The 24,399-nt window shown below is 45.1% G+C and overlaps 1 protein-coding gene across 4 annotated transcripts in view; it reads left to right on the top strand.

The window, feature by feature from the left end:
- Positions 1–20,688, top strand: part of LOC147100378 (beta-galactosidase-1-like protein 2) — a 58,027-nt gene extending 37,339 nt beyond the window's left edge. For 3 of the 4 annotated variants that reach the window (XM_085968041.1, XM_085968040.1, XM_085968043.1), the window contains 6 exons: positions 5,744–5,815; positions 7,056–7,134; positions 8,656–8,743; positions 12,583–12,694; positions 16,619–16,735; positions 18,853–20,688. In XM_085968041.1, the coding sequence (XP_085824167.1) occupies positions 5,744–5,815; positions 7,056–7,134; positions 8,656–8,743; positions 12,583–12,694; positions 16,619–16,735; positions 18,853–18,936 (552 nt within the window). In that variant the 3' untranslated portion in view covers positions 18,937–20,688. The remainder of the gene's footprint in view (positions 1–5,743; positions 5,816–7,055; positions 7,135–8,655; positions 8,744–12,582; positions 12,695–16,618; positions 16,736–18,852) is intronic. The other variant, XM_085968042.1, reaches the window with a different exon arrangement.
- The last annotated feature ends 3,711 nt before the right edge of the window (positions 20,689–24,399 follow it).

The following is a 24,399-nucleotide window of genomic DNA, read 5'->3' as shown; positions in this document are numbered from 1 at the left end:
ACTGCACACGAGGGATGCACAGACTTACCTTGCACCCAGTGTTGCTAGGGCACAAGTGATGGGAAATAGGTTGTGCTGCATATTGCCCTCATTTACATGACGTCGAACAGTGATTGCCCATACATGGGCGGGTGGAGTACGTGCCCGTCTTCACTTGGCTGGTGGACAAAGGGGCGGAGACCCAGCATAACCAGGTCCCACCGGAAATTCCACCTCCCCGCCCAAAAAAAGAAGAAAGTCTTGCATTTATATAGCGTCTTTCACGACCACCGGAAGTCTCAAAGTGCTTTACAGCCAGTAAAGTACTTTTGAAGTGTAGTCACTGTTGTAATGTGGGAAACGCGGCAGCCAATTTGCACACCGCAAGCTCCCACAAACAGCAATGTGATAATGACCAGATAATCTGTTTCAGTGATGTTGGTTGAGGGATAAATATTGGCCAGCACACCGGGGATAACTCCCCTGCTCTTCTTCGAAATAGTGCCACGGGATCTTTTACATCCGCCTGAGAGAGCAGACGGGGCCTTGGTTTAACGTCTCATCCGAAAGGCGGCACCTCTGACAGTGCAGCACTCCCTCCGCACTGCACTGGAGTGTCAGCTTAGATTTATTGTGCTCAACTCCCTGGAGTGGGACTTGAACCCACAACCTTCTGACTCAGAGGCGAGGGTGCTGCCCACTGAGCCACAGCTGACACTAACAGCATTTTGATGCCGATTTTAATTGAGAAAATTCGAGGCTGAAAGTCCTGCACGTATTATGCACTTTATATTTGTAGCACTTACTCCGTCACACTATCCCTTTTGTTGATATGACTCTTCCTGTTACTAAAACATCATATGCTCCCACTCACCACGAGCAATGTCATAGGAGATCTGCTATCGTGCATGTTTATTTATTTTGCTGCTCTCTTTCCGAAACAGCAGCTGTTAGTAATGATTCTGCTGTTGTTACTTACACCTCCTCTAGACTCATCTTTTGTTTCGTTACTTGTCCCATTACCATCTCCTTTTGCCGTGCACCTTCTTCCCTTTTGTCATTTAATCTCTCCTGCCTTCCGCCCTATCACAGAGCTTCCCTTTTGTGCTTTGCTCCCCCCGCGCCCCCCTTTCCCTCATCTGTACTTGCTTAAAACCTGTTGCGTCTCTATCATCATCCAGTTCTGACGAAAGGTCATCGACCTGAAGCGTTACCTCTGTTTCTCTCTCCACCGATGATGCCAAACATGAGAGCTTATCTGCTCTAAATTTGAAACTACATTTCAGTGGCGTTATTTTCACCCAGCTTAAAAAAAAAACTGTGGGAATCGGGCATTTCATTCTGGAATTATTATTTCCATAATTGTAGGGATTCACACTGACTCAAATTTGTTGCCAGCTGATGTTAAAGGGATGGCGAATCCAGCTTTTTTCAGGATGTGGTGGTCATTTTTTGCTTTGTTCTGGGAATGAGCTAAAACCTTTTTTGAATTGGCTTTAACATCTCGTTATTACTTATTGTCGAAAGTCTGAAGCAGTGGCAATTGTTGACCAGCCAGCCTTGATTTACATGAGGTACTTACAAAAGCACTAACCCACGTAAGATGCCCATCAGAAGGCACTGTGGTTGTTACTGATTGACAGCCTCCCTGTCCCTGAAAATTGGCCCATAAATTGCTGAAGCTTGTTGAGAAGAATTTGCGAGGAAAGTGTTCAGCGCATGTTCTTTGCTATCGGGCTTTTGAATATTTGAATCTTTTTCTGCCGTTAACATCTGTAGGTGGAGACTCGTGTAGGGTGTGGTTTCACGGTGCCCTCTGATACCTTGCTCATGTAGCCATGATTTATATGTGAGCCTGGATCGTGACAGCCAGTTCTCTGAAAGATTTGGGGAGAGGGCAGTGAGATTAGTTTTGGAATGCTCTGGTAAGGAGCTGGCATAGGAACCATGAGATGAATGGCCTCCATCTGAGCTGTAAACCGTTCGTTCTGTGGACACTGTTACAGCCCGGAATGTAATGATAGCAATCTCCTGTGTTAAATTGATTGCCCAATTCTAAACTTCTGTATCCATTAATTGGAAAAAGACAAAAGAATAGATTTCTTCTTTACCCAGTTTGGACAGACATTTTAACCCCCTAGGGAGGGGTGGGGGGAGTTTGAAAATTCAAAGAGCGTAAACCTGCCTCTAACGCGCCCACAGCCAGTTTTAACAGAGGCGGGTTGGGGAGTGGCCATCTAATCTGCTCTCCAGAGGCAGGTCCATCATTTAAATATTAGAATGATGCTTCAAATATAACCAGAGTTTTACTTTTACTGCCGGCGGGATGGGTTTCCCAGGGCTCAGGAAACCTGGCTGCTTAAAGGAGGCGAGAATGGCCGGATCCTCATTTAAGTGCCTTCACAGCACAGCTTGTGGATCAGGAGGAACAGGACTGTTCCCCCCCCGGCCCTACAACCTTACCTGCTTCCCTCCCCGCAATCGGACCCCCTGGTCTACTCATGCCCCCCACCCCCCCCCAGATGTCTTCTCCGGCCCCAACCCCTGTCCCCAAAGGTCCTCTGGGAAACCCGTACATCTGGGTTTGCTGGCCGCTACAGACCCCTCGCCCCCTCTCTCGTAAATAGCAGGGCCATTGGTGCTATGGTTCTGTAGCAACATCCACAGACCCCTCTGGACTGATACTAAACCCATATTGGACATGAGAACTCGATGATGCTGCAACTGTAACATATAAAGCAGATTACAAGAGCTAGCTCCATCACCGTTGCTTATCCTAGCCACATCCCACTGACGATAATGGTGGAGAATGAGCAGGTCCTCCAACAAGGTCCAAGACTATACTATTGGGTATGTAGGTGGTAGGCAGAAACTCCAGTTAAGAGAAGGGGGATCCTTCAGCAATTCTGTGAGGCATTGGACACAGATTGTACTGGTTGCCTTTAATTTCAGAAAAATCTGAGTTTGACCAGCTTTATGCTAACCAGCTTACTGGATTGAAAGGAACTAAAAATATATCATGTGAAGCATCCTATAAAGGAAACAGGAAGGAGAAGCCGTAGCCTGCTGGACCCCATGAAGTCTCATGGCTTCAGGTCAAGCACGGGCAAGGAAACCTCCTGCTGATTACCACCTACCACCCTCCCTCAGCTGATGAATCAGTACTCCTCCTTGTTGAACACCACTGAAGAAGCACTGAGAGTAGCAAGGGCACAGAATGTACTCTGGGTGGGGGAATTCAATGTCCATCACCAAGAGTGGCTCAGTAGTACCACTACTGACCGAGCGCTGAGTCCTGAAGGACATGGCTGCCAGACTGGGCCTGCGACAGGTGGTGAGAACCACGAGGGGAAAATCCTACTTGACCTCATCCTCGCTAATCTACCTGTCGCAGATGCATCTGTCCATGACTGCATTGGTAGCAGTGACCACCGCACAGTAATTCTGGAGACAAAGTCCCGTCTTCACACTGACAACACCCTCCATCGTGTTGTGTGGCACTACCACCGTGCTAATTGGGATAGATTCAGAACAGATCTAGCAGCTCAAAACTGGGCATCCATGAGGCACTGTGGGCCATCAGCAGCAGCAAAATTGTATTCCACCACCATCTGTGACCTCATGGCCTGGCATATCCCTCACTCTACCATTACCATCAAGCCAGGGGACCGACCCTGGTTCAATAAGTAGTGTAGAAGAGCAGCACCAGGTGTATCTAAAAATGCGGTGCCAACCTGGGGAAGCTGCAACTACATACACGCTAAAAAGCGGCAGCAGCATGCTATAGACAGGGCTAAGCAATCAGCGGATCAGATCAAAGCTCTGCAGTCCTGCCACATCCAGTCGTGAATATTGGTGGACCATTAAATAACTCGGGTGGAAGAGGCTCCGTGAATATCCTCATTCTCAACGATGGTGGAGCCCAGCACGTGTGTGCAAAAGACAAAGCTGAAGCACTTGCAACCATCTTCAGACAGATGATTCATATCGGCCTCCTGCGGTCCCCACCGTCACAGAAGCCAGTCTTCAGCCAATTCGATTCACTCCACGTGATATCAAGAAACGGCTGAGCGCACTGGATACAGCAAAGGCTATGGGCCCCGACAACATCCCGGCTGACGGGCTGAAGACTTGTGCTCCAGGACTAGCCGCGCCTCTAGCCAGGCTGTTCCAGTACAGCTACAACATTGCCATCTATCCGACAATGTGGAAAACTGCCCAGGTAAATCCTGTCCACAAAAAGCAGGACAAATCCAATCCGGCCAATTACTGCCCCATTAGTCTACTCTCAATCATCAACAAAGTGATGGAAGGTGTCATTGACAGTGCTATCAAGTGGCACTTACTCACCAATAACCTGCTTATTGATGCCCATTTTGGGTTCCGCCAGGACCACTCGGCTCCAGATCTCATTACAGCCTTAGTCCAAACATGGACAAAAGAGCTGAATTCCAGAAGTGAAGTGAGAGTGACTACCCTTGGCATCAAGGCAGCACTTGACCGAGTGTGGCATCAAGGAGCCAGAGTAAAACTGAAGACAATGGGAATTAGGGGTGGTGGTGGCTGGAGTCGTACCTAGCACAAAGGAAGATGGTTGTGGTGGTTGGAGGTCAATCATCACAGCCCCAGGACATCTTCAGGGCAGTGTCCTAGGTCCAACCATCTTCAGCTGCTTCAGCAATGACCTTCCCTCCATCATAAGGTCAGAAGTGGGGATGTTCGCTCATGACTGCACAGTGTTCAGCGCCATTAGCAACTCCTCAGATAATGAAGCAGTCCATGCCTGCATGCAGCAAGATCTGGCTGACGTTCAGGCTTGTGCTGATAAGTGGCAGGTAACATTTGTGCCACACAAGTGCCAGGCAATGACTATCTCCAACAATTGAGCATCTAACCACCGCCCCTCGACATTCAACGGCATTACCATCGCCGAATCCCCCATCATCAATATCCTGGCAGTCACCATTGACCAGAAACTTAACTGGACCAGCCACATAAATACTGTGGCACCAAGAGCAGGTCAGAGGCTGGGTATTCTGCGGTGAGTGTCTCGCCTCCTGACTCCCCAAAGCCTTTCCACCATTTACAAGGCATAAGTCAGGAGTGTGATGGAATACTTGCGTGGATGAGTGCAGCTCCAACAACACAAGAAGCTCGACACCATCCAAGACAAAGCAGCCCGCTTGATTGGCACCCCATCCACCACCTTAAACATTCACTCCCTCCACCACCGGCGCACCGTGGCTGCAGTGTGTACCATCTACAAGATGCACTGCAGCAACTCGCCAAGGCTTCTTCGGCAGCACCTCCCAAACCCGTGACCTCTTCTACCTAGAAGGACAGGGGCAGAAGGTGCATGGGAACACCACCACCTCCAAGTTCCCCTCCAAGTCACACATCAAAATGACTTGGAAGTCATCATCGCTGGGTCAAAATCCTGGAAAACTCACTAACAGCGCTGTGGGAGTACCTTCACCACATGGACTGCAGCGGTTCAAGAAGGCGGCTCACCACCACCACCTTCTCAAGGGCAATTAGGGATGGGCAATAAATGCTGGCCTTGCCAGCGACGCCCACATCCCATGAACAAATAAAAAAAAATTGCAACATTCTCCAACACAAGGCATCCATAGTGCTGTTCCTGCTTTAGATTGCTCCTGTCACTGCTGTACTCCCTCTTCTGCGGAAGGGCTTGGCCTGTCATTTTCACACAACTCGTTGGTTTTCCAGTTGCACAATTGAGTTTATTTTCTGATGGTTTCAGGTGTTTGTTGATGGTCAGTCAATTGGATTCCTGGATTACAGCAATGTGGAATTGAAAATCCCAGATGTTATGGTAGGTGGCATTAAATATCAAGTCTCCAAAATTTGTTTGTAGATAATTGACATTTTTCTCTGCATTGCTCCTTCTAAAGGTTGCAGCACATAATCACGCTTTTGTTACCGTTCGTTTTGCAAAAATGGTGACTACGATAAAAGAAAAGTTGTATTTATATAGTGCCTTTCATGTCCTCTGGGCATCTGAAATTGCTCACCGGGATGGTTTGCTTTGTTTCATGGGCAAAGATGGCAGCCAAGTTATAGACAGCAAATGAGAGAAATGACCAGTTAATCTGTTTCTGGAGGTGTAAACTGTCAGCCAGGACATCAGGAGAACTCCCCTGCTCTTTTTTACAAATAGTGCCATCCACCTCCCTCAGTAATGCACTGTAGTGTTAGCCTAGATTATGTGCTCTTGCCCAGGAGAGGGGCTTGAACTTCTGACCAAAGTGGTAGTTTAAGAACAACACTGGAAAAAGTCAAGACCATAAGTCTGTGGAGTATTTGGTACATCTAGCAAGGAAGTGACCTTGTATAACTGGATCGTAAAATCCCTGTGTACACTAATAGCTGGTAATTGCAGTAAAAAGGATGAGCACCATAAACGATTTCCAGTGGCACCTTCAGCATAGTTTCTGTGAGATTTAAATTGAAACATAAAACACAGGCATTGCCCAACACTGCACTTAACGTAGACTTCAATTGCTCTAATATGGTAAATGGTTTACAACCGCCCCAGTCTGGACTGCATCATTTGCTAATGGTTAAGACTCGCTGTATGGTAAATTATAGTGAGAGTCCACACAACCTGCCAAGCCTTGTACACAGCTAACAGGTGTCATAAAAAACCCGCAATCTTCCATCCATTGATTATAAAGGTTGGAAAGTCGCTGGCACCATGCCTCATAATTCTGCAATCTCCACCGGCTGTGTCTGGAGCTTTCCAGCAATGTGAGATCTTGTAAAATGTCCCCTATAGGTTTACTGTGTTAGTATTTTATAATAAGAGCAACGTGTCGAAGAGCAGGATGTCTTATGTTCTGGTTTAACACTGTTATTGTGCCATGTCTTTGTATTGTCCGTATTTAAACTGTTCCAACTCCTTTATAAATCCACGACAGCGTGATTCTGAAATATCACCCAGGGAAGGGTGTGCATCATCTTGTAAGAACTCCTCTGGTCGCTCAGTTTAAATGATTTGATCATGCGGTTCTGTAATGTTCCTCTGCATTGAAACTGATTTCTTTTTCTCACAGGGTAACCAAAAATTGAGTCTTTTGGTGGAAAATCGTGGCAGAGTTAACTATGGCGACAAACTTGATGACCAGCGAAAAGGTGATTTTGTAAGATGGTGATTAACAATGTAATTAGTCCTGTGTAGTACATGATCACACAACACTTCCAACCAGCGCAGATACCTGAACTGTTCTATTAAAGTATTAATTCTAGTGTACAAAGTCTGCCCAGCAAGAAGAATTGGTTGTAATTTACCAGAAACCCGTAGCATATTGATAGGCTCGGACACCTAATATATTAACTGGATTACATTTCAATTATTAGAAAGATTTCATTGTGATAATAAATGTTTTGGTCTGATAGCAGCATGTGGGGCTGAGGGCAGAACTCTAATCTTCACTTAATGAACCTCAGTTTCTACAGAGTAAGTAAGCATCAGTTTGCTGTGTGAATACTGTTCCTGGGTTTTAAAGATGCTGGGGTACTGTTCAATGGATAAATTGCTGTTCTCAGCATTCAGCTAAGGCGGTCAAATTAATGCAATACATCACCCGGCTACTTGCAAAATCAGGTAATGTATTTAGTTATAACCCATAAAAAGTACTTGGAAATGCACTTGAAGTGCCGTTACCTGCAAGGCTACGGACTAAGAGCTGGAAAGTGGGATAATGCTGGATAACTCTTTTGTTGGCCGGCACACGCACAATGTGCCGAATGGCCACCTTCTTTGCTGTAAATTTCTATGATTTTATGATGTGTTTGTTTTCACCTCCAGCCTCAACTATTCCAATGTTCTTCTCGTCAGCCTTCCATCCTTCACTCTCCGTAAACTCATCCAAAACTCATTGCCCCATTTCTAACCCGCACCAAATCATGCTCTCCAAAAGCCCCTGTCCTTGCTCACCTATATTGGTTCCTGGTCCCCCAGTGCCTTCAATTTAAAATTCTCATTGCATGTTTAAATCTCTTCATGGTGTCACGACCTCCCTAACCCTTTAACAACTTCCAGCCCTACAATCCTCCGAGAGCTTTGCGTTCCTCTGACTCTGGCCTCTTGTGCTTCCTCACCCACTCCGTTCAGCCACCAGGCCCCACGCTCTGGAATTCCCTTATGAAGCCTCTCAACTCCCTCTTCTCCTTTAAGCCTCTTCTTAAAACCCATCTCGTTGAGCTTTTAGTCACCCCTCTTAATATCTCCTCTGCCTCGGCATCTATTTTTGTCTGATGACACTTCTGTAAAGGCCTTGTGATGTTTTTCTATGTTAAAGGTGCTATTTAAATGTGAGTTATTGTTTTGTTTACAACAGAAACAATTGTTTGAATCATGGTCACCTGAAGATATTCTGATCTTTTGGAGTCACTTATGGATTATTCAGAGATGCTTTGACCAAAGTGAAGAAAAAAACAAGATGGCTGCCCGAGGGCACCCCTGTAGTTGATGAACAGGAAAATTGCTTTATTCTGCCCAGAAAGAGGCAGCTGTCCATGTGTTTCATTATTGTTCTGTTCTCCCACTGATTGGATTGGTATATACCTTAGTTCAAAGTACAATGACTACTGCCTTTTAAAAGGAGGCTGCTTTATTTATTAAAATACCTGATGTTTGTTTTGGTTCTTCAGGTCTCATAGGAGATATCTTTCTGAATAAGGAACCTTTGAAGGGCTTTACAATCTACCCCTTAGAGATGAAAACAAGTTTTATTGAGAGGTAAGGTTCCACGAATTCAACGTGTTTTCAGCTAATTTGTTACGTTATGCAATCTCTGATTTGTGTAATTACAGGTAGACTATCCTTTATCCGAAAACCTCGGGACCAGCCGAGTTTCGGATAAAGGAGAATTTCGGATTTCGGAAGGTGGGTCGGCGGGGGTCCGCGCGCACAACTTACGCTGACGCTCAGCGTAAGTCAGTCGGGGTCGGCGGGGGTCGGCGGTTGTCGGGGCCGGCGGGGTCCGCGGGGGGGTCGGCGGTTGTCGGGGCCCGCGGGGGGGTCGGCGGTTGTCGGGGCCGGCGGGGTCCGCGGGGGGGTCGGCGGTTGTCGGGGCCGGCGGGGCCCGCAGGGGGGTCGGCGGTTGTCGGGGCGCGGGGGGGGGTCGGCGGGGGGTCGTGTGCACGACTTACCCTTTATCCGAAACCGGAACCCTCTAAAAACCGAAGGTTTTTTCGTTCGTACGCACGACTTACGCTGAACGAAAAAACCTTCGGTTTTTAGAGGGTTTCGGTTTTCGGGAGTCCGGATAAAGGGTAGTCTACCTGTATAGCAATTCCTGTAAAGATGGTTTGACTTTTTATTGTTTTGGGCTTCTTGAAGTGTACTTTCTCTGTGCCCTTGTTGTCCCAGTGTGTGATCATTTACTTTCTCTGTGCTCTCATACTCCTAGGGGGGAATTTTAACCTAAATAAAAGGGGTGGGTGTAGTTACAGGAAACTCTCGATTTACCAGCACCTAAATAACCGGAAACCTCTGTTAACCGGCAAAATTCAGGAGTAGGTTCAGGTAAGTTTTACTTCGTATTAGTGGCCTTTCCTGGATCTGTGGCTGTGTAACGGGGTTCCTGCACCTGTTGCTAAGCAACAGGGACGCTTGGTCTATGGCCGGGGTTCCTGCACCTGTTGCTAAGCAACAGGGAAGCCTGGATTTGTTGCTGTGTACGGAGCTCTCGTACCTTTTAACTATACCTCTCTGTAATCTGGACTTTTTGATAAACCGGCACCATACCAGTCCCGTCGGTGCCGGATAAGAAAGAGTTTCCTGTAAATTGTTTAAAAAAAATAAATTAAAAAAAAATGGGATTCCTGACCTGAACACGCCTCCAACCCGCCCACTTCCCGTTTTAACAGGGGCAGGCAACCAACCCTCTCCCAGGGGGGAGGGATGTCAATTTAAATATTATAATGAAGCTGGAAGCCACTCTTTTTAGCCTCCATTTTGTTTTTAACTGCATATGGACGGGAACCCTCCCTCCCTTCTCTGTTCAGCCGAAGGCCTACCCACCCGCAGCCAGCCAGCCAGCCTCTCAATCTGGCTGGCTGCAGGCAGGAAAGCGAAGCCTCGCGGCCTCCCGGGTTTTCCGGCTGCCTTGGCGCCCCTCCCCCATCCCGCCTTCCTCCACAAAATTCCAGCCCTAGTGTGTCATAATCATTAACTTTCAGCTGTGAGACCAGAGTTCAGATTCCAACTTGGATAAGACATCTCTGTTCTCGGAAGGCTGTTAATCTTTATTCAGTGCCAGTTGGTACCAAAGACAGTTATGGTACTCTTTTTGCTGATTTCCTTATATTCCCCCCACGCCGCCCCCCCTTGCTTTTCACTGCTACATTTTTAAATTGTGTGCTTTTTTACCAACTCCAGCTGATTTTTATGAAAGTGAAATGACTGAAAGAGTTGATTCACTAATTCAATTTCTGAGCACTCAGCGGTTGAGTACTCTAAATGACAGTATACCTTGCTGGTGGGGGGCTGCACCTTCACCTACCCGCAAAGGAACATTCCCCCGCATCCCCTCGCATCCATTACTTCATGATGGGGCATTTTATGGCTTGGGAAGGTTTGCCAACCGATGGGAATGATATTTATTTCCCCTGTGTGAGTTGCCCACACCCAGACCTCGAGTGAGCCTGATTCTAGTTGTCACACTAGTGTCTTCAGTCCCCTCATTGTGTATCATTGTACATTGGTTCCTGGATAAGCAGCGCCTCGCTTTCTAAATTCTCATCCTTGTTTTCAAATCCCTCCATGGCCTCACCCCTCCCTATCTCTGTAATCTCCTTCAGCCCCACAATCCAGCCCCACCCACCCACCCCTCCCGAGATATCTGCGCTCCTCTAATTCTGCCCTCCTGAGCATCCCTGATTATAATCGCTCAACCATTGGTGGCCGTGCCTTCTGTTGCCTGGGCCCTAAGCTCTGGAATTCCCTCCCTAAACCTCTCCGCCTCTCTCTCCTCCTTTTAAGACGTTCCTTAAAACCGACCTCTCTGACCAAGCTTTTGGTCATCTGCCCTAATTTCTCCTTGTGGCTCGTGTCAAATTTTTTTGTCTTTTAATACGCCTGTGAAGTGCCTTGGGATGTTTTTCACGTTAAAGGCGCTATATAAATACAAGTTGTTGTTGTTGTTGCCGTCTATAGTGTTGTCATTGTTATTTGTGTGATTGGCTTCTTAAAGGGAATGAATGACCTTAAATTAAAGTTTTCGTAAAATCAATTGCAAATAGTTATGATCACTATTAAAAATTCTGAAATACCAAGTGAAGTACCAGAATCAGAACAAACCGAGGCTGTCATGACCTCGGGGAGGGTTCACTCCATTGAGCATTGTGGCTCTTCCATAGTCCCTAATGAGGTTATAGATGACCCAGCATTTACACATCTGATCTTCAAAATAGCAACGATGGGCAAACACATCAACATGTTAATTTAGTCATGGCACTTTTTTTTTTAAGCTTCCAGAACTCATTCCCTAAGTTAATTTTAAATAATGAATACCTGATAGCGATTGCAAGGGACTAGTTCAGATCATAATATACACCAGATGAACAAGCCTCTTACAATTTTTATGGCGATTAGCTGTATACGGAGATTAGATTACTGTCTACAAATTGCTCCACTGATCTAATTTAGATTAATTTTGTGCTCAACAATGGGAAGAATCTGAGTTTTCTGCCTTGGTCGCCCACTGTTAACATCAAATATTCCCAGCCCAGGTAAATATCAGGCAATGCTCCCATTACTTTGCCCCAGTCTGAATGTTTCTTGCTACCCACACCAGTAATCCACGTACCCTTTAATGGGATTGCCAGTTTATTTACCTTAGTTTTTTTTTAACCGTGTGCCCATGCCTGTTGTGAATTGAATTCAGACTGATCATGAATTAGTACCTAATTAATGTGTGATGATTGCACAGAAGAATTATTGCCAATTTATTGAAAGATCATGCACAGATGATTACTGGACTATTGAATGTATACTATATATTTATTCATCTTTCTGCCAACCCTTCTTTACTGAAAGCATCACTTCCTCTCAGTGTTACAGTTCCACAGGTACTGGATTCTGTCCGGTACCGCGCCCATTCTTTGTGTGTGAGCCTAGGCTAATTGACTGCGGAGTGTATTACAGCCGGTTCTGATCCTGTCCTTGCCCAGTATCCACATATGCATGCACGTGCGCGCACACACACTCATGTACACTCCCATGCACACACACGCACACACGTGCATGTACACTCACATGCACACACTCGCATGTACACTCTCACCTGCACGCGCATGCACTTCCAGCAGGAGTCACTGAATAGCTATCAGGAGAGGAAACCTGAGTTGTTTTTTCCCTCCCTAATTGCAGTGCCCCTGCCAAAAAAATAAGATTGTAGAGTTTGTGGGTCCATTTTTGCTCAATCTTTATTTTGCAGACATCAGCCAGTGTAGTTCTGCACAATGACATCGACACGAAAGGATTAATGATTGTGACGTTTGTTGAATGACAATCGTACGCTGGTCGTTGGGAATAACGCTGTTTTCTTTTTGTTTGTCTCTCCTGGGTTGAAGTTTCTCAGCTCTCCGGTTGAATCCTATTCCGGAGAAACCTACCCTTCCCGCCTTTTTCTATGGCATACTACGTGTGGAGTCATTGCCTTATGATACCTTTATCAAACTTAAGGTGAGGAAAACAGTTTTGTCCAGTGCAGCTTCTGGCTTGGGGTAGTGATATTTTTTTTTTTTTAAATGTTTTTAAATTGTATAACTTACATCCTGAAATGTGAGACTTACTAAGTAAGGCAGTTGAAAAATAACCAAAACACCAACTACTGAACCTCAAACTCACCCCAACAAAAGTGGGACAATATATGATTCTGAACTTCTTTTGAAACAAAGTTGGAGGTGTAGGTATTACACAGAACTTTAAAACATAGTAGCTAAGAAAAATCTGACTTAGCTGAGGAATCATTCCCCTGGGTGTTTGTATCTGAACAGTTTGAGAGCCTGTCTCCATTCTAACTGAACTGATCTCTGAATTTATTTGTTATTGCTGCTTTTGTGCTGACAGAATTTTCTTCTCTTCATTTGTCAAAATGTTGTAAAATCTGCCATTTTCCTCCTCTCTCTCTCTCTCTCTCTCTCTCTCTCTCTCTCTCTCTCTCTCTCTCTCTCTCTTTCTCTCTGCTCTTGGTCTCTCTCTCTCTCTCTCTCTCTCTCTCTCTGCTCTTGGTCACTGCAATCCTTTAAATCCAATTTAAACCAGAGAGAGTGAATTCTATTGATCCAGACTCGATTCATTCTCCTTGCAGTTTGTGCCATAAGCTGAGAAATGACAGACAGCAGTGAGGTGAAGCTGAGACGGAGGGAGGCAGGGAATCGATTCGGATCGACCCAGAGCCATTTGTGTTGCAACTTCCTTTAAACCCCAGAAATAACTGGTTTTAATTTTGTTTAGTCTTACTTCAAGCTGTGTTTACGTTGCTGTTTAACATTTGCTTCTGTTTTCCTAACATTAAATTGAACGTTAAGAAATTAGCGGGCCGATTTTCCTGTTTTCCTGCGCGCAGAGCTGTTGAATGGCACAGGAAAATCGGACGGATGAGTGCCCAGCCCCAACAGAACCCACCCAGTTTATTCAAAGTGCAACTCGATTTATAAAAAGAAAAAAAAAAATCAGGTGGACTCTGAATCTCCTGTATGCGCTCAGGCAATCTACTAGGTGCCAAGAGGTCAATATCCAGGGGGCATAGATTTAAAGTAATTGGTAGAAGGATTAGAGGGGAGTCGAGGAGAGAGTTTTTCACCCAGAGGGTGGTGGGGGTCTGGAACTCAATGCCTGGAAGGGTGGTAGAGGCAGAAACCCTCACCACATTTAAAAAGTACTTGGGATATGCCGGAACGTACAGAGCTACAGACCAAGAGCTGGGAAGTGGGATTAGGCGGGATGGCTATTTTTCTCTATCCGGCACAGACACGCTGGGCCAGATGGCCTCCTTCTGTGCTGTAAATTTCTATGATTCTATGAATGGGTAAGACCTGCCCCTGAATATCATTGTGAACTGACTGTGTGGAATGCTGTGTAAGAGGAGCCGGTAATCCTAGAGACCCAGTTACTTCCGCAACGTACTGAATCAGATTGACAGTTTAAAAATTTTTTAATGTGTAAATATCTTGCTTCACTAGAGCGTTACTTTAAAGTATAAGGTAAGTGCAGGGGAGATTCCAATACTGGCAAGTCAACATGCCATCAGTCTTTCTAATTATTATTAAAAAGAAACTCCTACCTGGTAGCAGAGATTTTAAAATTGCTGTTACTTTCCCTCTTCCCCTGAGGACTGGCATTTCACAACTCCGCAAGGAGCCATTCATCTGACGTCAGTTACTAGCTGCATCGTAGAGTGGCTCCACAGGAACTGACTGCATCCCTTCTGCTCATTACACAGCCAGGGTAAAATCTATATTGGGCCAGAAATTTGGGTCCCCACGGGTGAGTACACACGGGGTACTCGCGCGTAGGCCGAATGAAAGTGCTGGTTTCAGAACTTCCGTTCCCTTAAAGGCAGGGGTTCACAGGTCGAACGCGTGCGCGGGAGAGGCAGCGCGTGCACCTGGAACTTCCGTTTTTTTGCCGGTTTCTCCGGGAGGGTAAGTCTCCAGGAGCTACGCTTGTAAAAAGCAGTCGTAAGGCCTGCTTTTAACAAGGTAAGTGGTGAATTAAGTTAAATTAAAACATTTTTTCCACAGGTTTATTATTTTTAAATACTTTAAAGAAAGGTAAGTTTATTTTTAGCCCTGTTAGAAACTGTAATTAATTTTTTCAAAAATTTAAATTATTGTTTAAAATAGCTATTTTATGTAATTTATAGTTATTTTAAAAATGTGTTTTTAAAATTTATTTGAAGTTTTAGTTATGTTTTGGGGCTGATTTGTATTTATAGTTTTGACAGCTCTTCCTGTCAAATCTATGAATACAGATTCCCTGCTACCATTGGCTCTCCATGGCCCACGTGATCCCAGGGGACGCTTCGAACTAACTGCGCCCCTGGGATACGCAAGCACTGCGCGCCGGCAGTTGGAGCAGGCCCAGGATCAGAATCCCACGCGGGCCCACAACACAACGGCTGGCGCGCTAGGTAAGTGCAGGTCAGAAGCTTGCACCCGCGGGAAGCCCCCGACCCGAGTTTCTGGGCCATTGCATCTCAAACAGCACCCAGAAAGGATGCCAATCCGTACTACTTCCTCGCTCTTCTCCTTTAAGACGTTCCTTAAAACCCTACCTCTTTGACCAAGTCTTTGGTCACCTCTCCGAATATCTCCTTATGTGGCTCGGTGCTAAAATTTGACCGATAACGCTCCTCTGAAGCACCTTGGGATGTTTTACTACGCTAAAGATGCTATATAAATGCTAGTTTTTGTTATTTACTGACAGGTCTTGTAACGGATTGTTGCTTATCTCCTGTTCCTCCTGCAGTGGAGTATTTTAAACCAACACTCGACACAAGGTTTTAGATCGTTATTCAAATAGTCTTTATTACACCGGTGGGGAGGCGATCTCGACTGGCGCACCAGGAGACTTCTCCGCTGCTACAAATTTTAAGCAATCTTTTATACACTTAATCATACAAACTCAGCTTCATGCACGATCCTGTTACACTGTTTTAATTGGCCTAAGGCCCACGTGCACAGTTGCTGATTGGCTAATTCTCTATCTCGCGTCACACAGCCTTTCGCCTATATTTTATTGTCACACAATCTTTATGATCTCACCTGTTGTTATATTTTGTAACCTTTAGTAAAACCACATGTCTGCATTTCTGTCTCACTGTGCCCAGTGTGGTTTTACTTATTTCTAGGTTCCATAGTTTCTGGTCAATCATAGATGGTGCTTCTGAGCTAATTTCTTCTAATCTTGAAAAGCATCAAGACCTTGTGGTCAGCATGTCTGAACTATCTCCGCTGGTCTCTGTCTCAACCGTTTCTAGTGTGCAAGTTGCATTGTTAACCCCTTAATTCCTGAAGGACGCCGATGTCCCACTTCACTCCTAAGCTGCAAATGCGTGTCCTGCGCACTCTTCCTCCTCTCTGTATCCTCACTGATGAAATCAGGACTCATTCTCCGACTCATTCTTTCCTTCAGTTTCAAGCCTATGGGACTCCATTGCTTCTCCTGTCTTCCTTTCCTCCTGCAACCTCCAGCTTTTAAAACTTCAAGCTTGGTGTCAATTCATCTCTGCTCCAGATTTGTCTCACTTTCTCTAGTCTGCTCAGCCTTAGTGGCTCCCCAGTTTTTTTTAAAAAGGGGGCAGCCCCCTGATCAGCACCCAGGATTGGGAAAGGATGTCGCTCAATGCTACCACTTGTGGAGTCACTTGCTGACTGGTCTGGTTATTGACATCCGCTGAAAGGCTCCTGCTGTATGAAGATTTGAAATGGGGGAATAGCAGATCATTATATACAATACAGGCTCAGCAGTGGTATTTTTGGCAGCTTCCTCAGCATCCAACCCCCCCCCCCCCCCCACCACCACCACCACCACCACCAAGAGTTTGTATTCTTGCAAAGCATTTCCGACTAGGTTTTTATATATTCTTGATGTAATTTTCAGGGCTGGGAGAAAGGAGTGGTGTTTGTGAATGGAATGAATTTAGGCCGCTACTGGGGTATAGGGCCACAACAGACACTGTACTTACCCGCCCCGTGGATACAGCATGGCAATAATGAGGTAAGTCAGTCGGACAGATTGTAACCGTTTGCACAGTTGTTGGAATCCATAATTCTTTTCCTTCCCCTTGTAAGTGATAATTGAGAGCGTCACAAATGAGATTTTTTGATCCAAATTTGTCCTTTAGTACAACAGTTCTGACATTTCTTGTACACGAATCACAGAAAGTTAACATGCAGGCACAGCAAGCAATTGGAAAAGCAAATGGTAGGTTAGCTTTTATTACAAAGGGATTAGGGCCCTGGTGAGACCACACCCGGAGTACTGTGTACAGTTTTGGTCTCCTTACTGAAGCAAGGATATATTTGCCATAGAGGGAGTGCAACGTAGGTTTACTAGACTGATTCCAGGGATGAGGGGATTGTCCTAGGAGGAGAGATTGAGTAGACTAGGCCTATATTCTCGAGTTTAGAAGAATGAGGGGTGATCTCATTGAAACATGTCAAATTCTTAAGGGGCTTGACAGGGTAGATGCAGGGAGGATGTTTCCCCTGGCTAGGGAATCTAGAGCTAGAGGTCACAGTCTCAGAATAAAGGGTCGGCCATTAGGACTGAGATGGGGAGAAATTTCTTGCCGCAAAGGGTGGTGAATCTTTGGAATTCTCTATCCCAGAGAGCTGTGGATTCTCAGTCATTGAGTAGATTCAAGACAGAGGTCGATAGATTTTTGGATACAAAGGCAATCAAGGGATATGGGGATAGTGCAGGAAGGTGGAGTTAAGATAGATCAGCCATGATCTTATTGAATGGAGCAGGCTCAAAGGGCCATATGGCCTAATCCTGCTCCTATTTCTTGTAATGTTCTTGTTATAATAGTGTTATCTGGGCTTCCCTGTAATCTATTAGAGCAGAAATGGTGTGGGGCTAAAAAATGTACCGGCATTTAATGAATGGGTGATCTATGTTGTAGGTGGGGGAGCTGTCCCAGTGCCTCTAAACAATGAAGCAACATTTCAGCAGTAAAATTTAAAAAAAACTTGCAAAATTTTATTCCAAGCTAATGTTATGAATGAAAAATTATTCAGCTCTGTGTATGTTTCTAATTCCATTTTCTAACACTTTTCTTCAGATACTTTCAAACCTTTTTGTGTTTCCTTTACATGAAAATAGAGTGTGTGTTTTGTGAAAGTAGGTTTTGATTAGTCCCAGTGGGTAATAATTAATAATCATTGTTGATCTTCAACAAATCTAGTGTGGACTTTACTCTGCAATCATTGGCATGACAATGTAAAAGGTCAGCGTGCACAGCGCTAAGTGGTGGCTCAGTGGTAGCACTCTCGCCTTTGAATTAGAAGCCCATGGGTTTAAGCCCCCATCTAAGACTTTAATGCATAATCTAGGCTGACACTTCAGTGTGGTACTGCATTGCCTGAGGTGTTGACCTTCAGATGAAGTGTTAAACTAAGGCTCCGTCTGCCTGCTCAGGTGGATGCGGCACTAGTTGAACAAGAGCATTTGGAGTTCTCTTGGTGTCCTGACTAATATTTATCCTCAATCAATGCCACCAAAAATAGATTAGCTGGTCATTTACCTCATTGCTTTTTGCGGGACTTTGCTGTGCGTGAATTGGCTACAAAACAGCAATGACTACACTTTAGCATTCATTGGCTCTAAAGCACTTTGGGATGTCCTGAAGATGTGAGCAATGCTCTATAAATGGAATTGATGCCTTCCACTGCAGAGCGATGTCCAGTGTGTGTTGCAACATGCAACCGTAGCTTTGAAAATGATCGAAAGTAGAAAGAAAAGCTGGTTTAAAAAGAAAGGAAAGTCTAGAATTACAAGTGCTCTCCATTCTGAGTAGGCCCTTGGCCCACTCTCCGAGCCCTCTGAAGTTGCTACTTGTATTGAAATCAATGGGGCTGCTCTGGGACACAGACTGATCCTCCTTCCTGTCACTGACCTCGCTAAGGCATCTCTGGAAGGGAAGAAACCCGACGGGCAGGATCTATGTTGGGTCAGAAAATTAGAAGTTAGTTTTTTTTTAAAGGTAACCCATGTTTTAATATTTTTCCACATGGGCACTGAACAGTAAGTCTGTACCCCAGACGCCCCTTTCCTCTTTCATTTGTACTGTATTTTTACATTTCTTTCACATTGTTTCCCTTTGAAATTAGATTGTAATTTTTGAAGAGAGCATTGCGGGAAAAACGGTTGAGTTTGTAGACAGGCCTGACTTAGGGCACGCTCAACACGTATGAAGATGAGAACAAAGAATTTTTCTTGATGATGATGATGATGATTTAACTTTTTTACTTTTTGATGAAGAAAAGCTTTCAGTTGTACCGATGTCTGATCGACACTGCATTCAAATATCGGAATAAAACCATCATTGAAAAGTACCTGAATAACTTATGATTGAATTGGTTTGATCTGTTATGGCGCTGTCATTGTTTAAAGTTTATAAGTGCTGAAAATTGCCCTGTGAGTAGGAACGTAGAAATGCTCAACATACTATTTGAAATTTCTTTGCCCGCAATTTTAGCAAAGAGGTTCACCTGTTTAAAATGCGTTGATACCTTTGCTAAATAAGCGAGCAAAAGAATTACAGACAAGTGTGTTAATTGCTTCTACATTATTGTCCCACAGCATAATTTCAAGGCTGAGATGTGTAAGACTCATGCGTTTTTGTATAGTATTTAACAAAAAACCATTTCATCTATCTTGCCTTTTAATTTTCTCGTTGGTTATATTTTAATAATCTTGACATTTAGATGAATTCTCCATCCACTGACCTCTCCAGGTTATAAAATGGTGTGAAATATCAAACTGGGGCATTGGAGCAAAGTCTCTTTTTACTTTCGCGGGAAGCACTGTGTAACAATCTCTTCCTGTGTCTTACAGGAGCCTCCCCTCACATTAAGTTAGTGAACTATTTGTGCACCATGCCATTAGATCTCGTGCCAGGAGATGGTTGCTGTCCTTCAGCTCTCGCCTTAGCATCACAAGTTTTTCTCTCTGTGGTGGTCAGTCTACAGGGGTTGGTTGTTTTTGGATGACTAACTCAGGAGGCAGCACTTATTCAAGTAGGTGCTTTTGACTTTCTGTGAATCCAACAACTGCAACTTGCTTTTTATAAACACCTTTAACATAGAAGAGAAGTCCCAAGGTGCTTCCCAGAAGTGTAATCGGACAATAATCATCACTGAGCCAAAGATGAAGATACTAGGAGAGTGATTTCACAGGAGCTGATTGGATTGGTAAGAGTGGAATCAAGTGAGGGCAATCCCATTGAGTTGAACAATGGAGGAGAATGGTGTGTTCAACCTTGTTAAAGTCTGCAGGGAGAGCGAGGAGGGATAGTGCGCCATTGAAACGGCCCAATCAAATCACAAATGACATCCTCTTGTGATCATGGTGCGCTATCATTTGCTAAGCATTCCAAGACTAATTCCAGTGTCCTATTCTCTTCCTCATAGCTCTATCTTTCTCTGCTTCAACTGTTTATCTGTTCCTCCCTTAAAAGATGCATTGTTCTGTCTCAACTACTGCCCTGAAAACATTCCATGCTCATAACTACTTTCCTAACCTCGCTCCTCATTTTCATAGTAACAATTTTTAAATTAATGCCCCTCGTCCTTGACTCCCAAAGCAGAGGAAATAGCCTTTCTCTTTTCACTCTGTCTCTCCTCCTAGCTATAGTTTTCTATCCCTGGGCCGTACATATTTTATCATTAAAATCTATTTGTTACAGAAAGGAGAATTCTTTTGTCCTTACCATCCTCTCTCTCTTTTCCTTTCAGTTTGTAATGTCTCTAGGCTCTCCCTTAATGTTTTTACATGCTTGCCATAGAAAGACATCCACCCCATCAAATCTAAGTGCTACCCTAATGTGCACAGCTTTGTAATGGTCCTGAAACGTTTGAATCTGCAAGTTCCATGTTACCCGTGTCGAGGGAAAGCTTGTAAACTTTGCACAATTGAATAAAAACTTGATGTAAAAAATAATGAAAGCCCACTCACCACCTCTTGTTGCTACTGTTTGTTTATTTTGCTCTCATTGTTTTTTATTTTTCTTTTTCTTTACAAACGACTTCTATCCAGTCCCTGGATTAATGACAAAGGCCTGAAAGGGGAAGCCCTTTTGAAGCCTTCAGGTTCTGCGTGAGACCTGGTACTTAATACACGGAAAGAAAATGAATGGTTTCTGCTGGGAGAGTGGGTGAGTTGCACACATGGATCATAAGGACAGACGTAAAATACTGGTGCCCTTCTGACTCTTAAGAGCTTTATTGATTCCGCAGACAGAACTAAAGAGGACTTCAAACTGTCCACCTCCAAGGGCAGGAGTGTCCAAGTTTTGTGGGTTGTGTAGGGTTGAAGGCCACATGTGGAGTTTATCTCCATGTTCCCATTAATTTGCTTATCTCAAGTTGCTGGTACTAACTGATTTTTTTTATTCGTTCATGGGATGAGGGTATTGCCCATCCCTAATTTCCCCATAGAAGGTGGTGGTGAGCCGCCTTCTTGAACCGCTGCAGTCCGTGTGGTGAAGGTACTCTCACAGTGCAGTTCGGGAGGGAGTTCCAGGATTTTGACTCGGCGACGATGAAGGATCGGCGATATACTTCCAAGTCAGGATGGTGTGTGACTTTGAGGGGAACCTGTTGGTAGTGATGGTCCCATGCACCTGCTGCCCTTGTCCTTCTAGGCAGTAGAGGTTGCAGGTTTGGGAGGTGCTGCTGAAGAAGCCTTGGCGAGTTGCTGCAGTTCATCTTGTAGATGGTACACACTGCAGCCACGGTGTGCCGGTGGTGGAGGGAGTGAATGTTTAAGGTGGTGGATGAGGCGCCAATCAAGTGGGCTGCTTTGTCTTGGATGGTGTCGAGCTTCTTGAGTGTTGTTGGAGCTGCACTCATCCAGGCAAGTGGGGAGTATTCCATCACACTCCTTACTTATGCCTTGTAGATGGTGGAAAGGCTTTGGGGAGTCAGGAGGTGAGACACTCGCCGCAGAATACCCAGCCTCTGACCTGCTCTTGTTGCCACAGTATTTATGTGGCTGGTCCAGTTAATTTTCTGGTCAATGGTGACCCCCAGGATGTTGTTGGTGCGGGATTCGGCGATGTTAATGCCATTGAATGTCATGGGGCGGTGGTTAGACGCTCGCTTGTTGGAATTGTCATTGCCTGGCACTTGTGTGGCACGAATCTTACCTACCACTTATCAGCCCAAGCCTGAATGTCGTCCAGACATGGACTGCTTCATTATCTGAGGAGTTGCGGATGGCACTGAACACTGTGCAGTCATCAGCGAACATTCCCACTTCTGACCTTATGTTGGAGGGAAGGTCATTGATGAAGCAGCTGAAGATGGTTGGGCCTAGGACACTGCCCTGAGGAACTCCTGCAGCGATGTCCTGGGGCTGTGATGATTGACCTCCAACCACCACAACCATCTTCCTTTGTGCTAGGTGTGACTACAGCCAGTGGAGAGTTTCCCCCCCCCCCCCCCCCCCCGATTCCCATTTACTTCAGTTTTACTAGAGCTCCTTGATGGCACACTCGGCCAAATGCTGCCTTGATGTCAAGGGCAGTCACTCTCACCTCACCTAAAAGTTCTAAATTTGGATTTATTCGCTAGTGAGCCAAAGCTCTGCAAACAGTACTTTCCACACCTTCAGGCCGACAAACTTGAGATGGAGCAAACCAGGGAGTAAGAAATAAGTGCCAGAGGTTTGGGGGTTGAATTGCCACAACTTGGGGGGGCTCCAGGGCCATTCAATATCCAGCCACTAGGAAGAATGGGAGAAGCCCGAATCTTCCCTTCAATGTTCCCTTTCTTACGGTGGGCAAGCACCTACCCTTCAACAAGTGACTCCCAATAACACCATCCTGTTAGAACTCTGATCTTCAGTGCCACCATCATCCGGTCTTATAGTATTGAATAAATCTGTCGCCAAGGAGCGGGTTCATTGGTTCGTGGGCTATATTCTGCTCTGCTATCAGCTAATGAGGAGAGATACACAACAAAATTAGCCACCAATTCCTGAAAGCAGTATCAACAAGCTGAGCCTGTTTCAAGCAGACTGCTTTAGATGATGTCTGTAAATTAGTTATTTAGAGGAACTCTCAGACCATTACTAATGAGCTGGCACTGACCTTTTCATGGTCATTAAAGACCACTTCTAAGAGTATACCATGTTGTATGTGGAGAACTGCAAAGGTAGGTTATGTGCGGGTTGGTGGGTATACTTGGGCATATAGAACATCATGGCAGCTAACACATTGACAAGCTGCCCTACATTGACAAACTGTCTTGTGCAGTTCTTTCACTGTAGCATGGAACAGTAGCATAGTGGTTATGTTACTGGACTAGTAATGCAGAGGTAAAAACAGAAAATGTTGGAAATAGTCAGCAGGTCAGGCAGCATCTGTGGAGAGAAACAGAGTTAACGTTTCAGGTCAATTACCTTTCGTTCGTTCTGACAAAAGGTCATTGACCTGAAACCTTAACTCTCCAATATTTTGCTTTTGTATTAGTAATCAAGAGGCCTGGACTAATGATGCAGAGATGTGAGTTCAGATCCCACCATGGCAGCTGGGGAATTTAAAATTTAATTAATTAAATCTGGAATATAAAATGCTAGTATCAGTAATGGCGACCATGAAATGGTGACCCGGATTGTCGTAAAAACCCATCCGGTTCACGAATGTCCTTTAGGGAAGGAATTCTACCATCCTACATGTGACTCCAGACCCACAGCAATGTGGTTGACTCTTAACTGCCCTCTGAAATGGCCGAGCAAGACACTTCGTTGTACCAAACCGTTACAACAAAGTCACTGGGAGTTCCTCACCTTCACCGCCACCTTCTCCAGGGCAATTAGGGATGGGCAATAAATGCTGGCCTTGCCAGTGAATGAATAACTGGACAATGGACCTTTTTTTTTCAATGAGGAAACTGAGACTCGGGATGACAGCTGCTGGAGGGCATTAGCTTAAGACTGGCTATGAAAATAGGCATTCATATAGCCAGGGTTCAGTGCCTCCTATGGTTGGGTTACAGAGAAGCAAACAACTACTGTGGAAGCTTTGTCCCAAGAAGCTGTGGCGATACGCTCACGGTTTGCGGCGAGTTGTACTGCTCATCCTGCTAGCCGTAAGGAGCTCAAAGAATATGCAGTCCATCGCCACAATTCACATCTGTTCTTGTCAGTTGTCTAATGACCAACTTGTAACTATATTCTACTTTGGATGAGGTCAGGTCTCTGAGGTTGAGGTGGCTCCAAGATGGACAATTGGAACCAAATGGAGACCGACTCAGCAATCCATTGTTGGAGAACCTCCTGCTCTTTGAATCTTTAATGTCACCTGCACCAGCCGATAAGGGCCTTAGTTTAACCGCTCATCCGAAGGACCTCGCCTCTGAAAATGCGTGCAGTCTCAGCGACTTCCTGATACAGGGATCGAGCCAACAGCTGTTGGGCCAAAGGTAAGTGCCAACAATGGACTGGACCGGACAATTCACCATGCATAATGAAGCCATTGAATATCTCTCAAAAGTTTGACTTCCACAAAAAAAAAATTTTTACATGGGAAAAATCCTGCGTGGAATACTCTGGAAATTGGACCCCAGTGTTTGTATGCGTGTTCGATACATAGGTTGATGTTCTCTATAACGAGCAGGTCACTACACAACATCAGCCCCTGTTCAAGAACCACA

Source organism: Somniosus microcephalus, chromosome 26 (assembly GCF_052327205.1).
Source record: "Somniosus microcephalus isolate GS21.2 chromosome 26, FLI_Smic_1.0, whole genome shotgun sequence".
Classification (NCBI taxonomy): Eukaryota; Metazoa; Chordata; class Chondrichthyes; order Squaliformes; family Somniosidae; genus Somniosus; species Somniosus microcephalus.
This window is presented reverse-complemented; position numbering and strand designations above follow the sequence as displayed.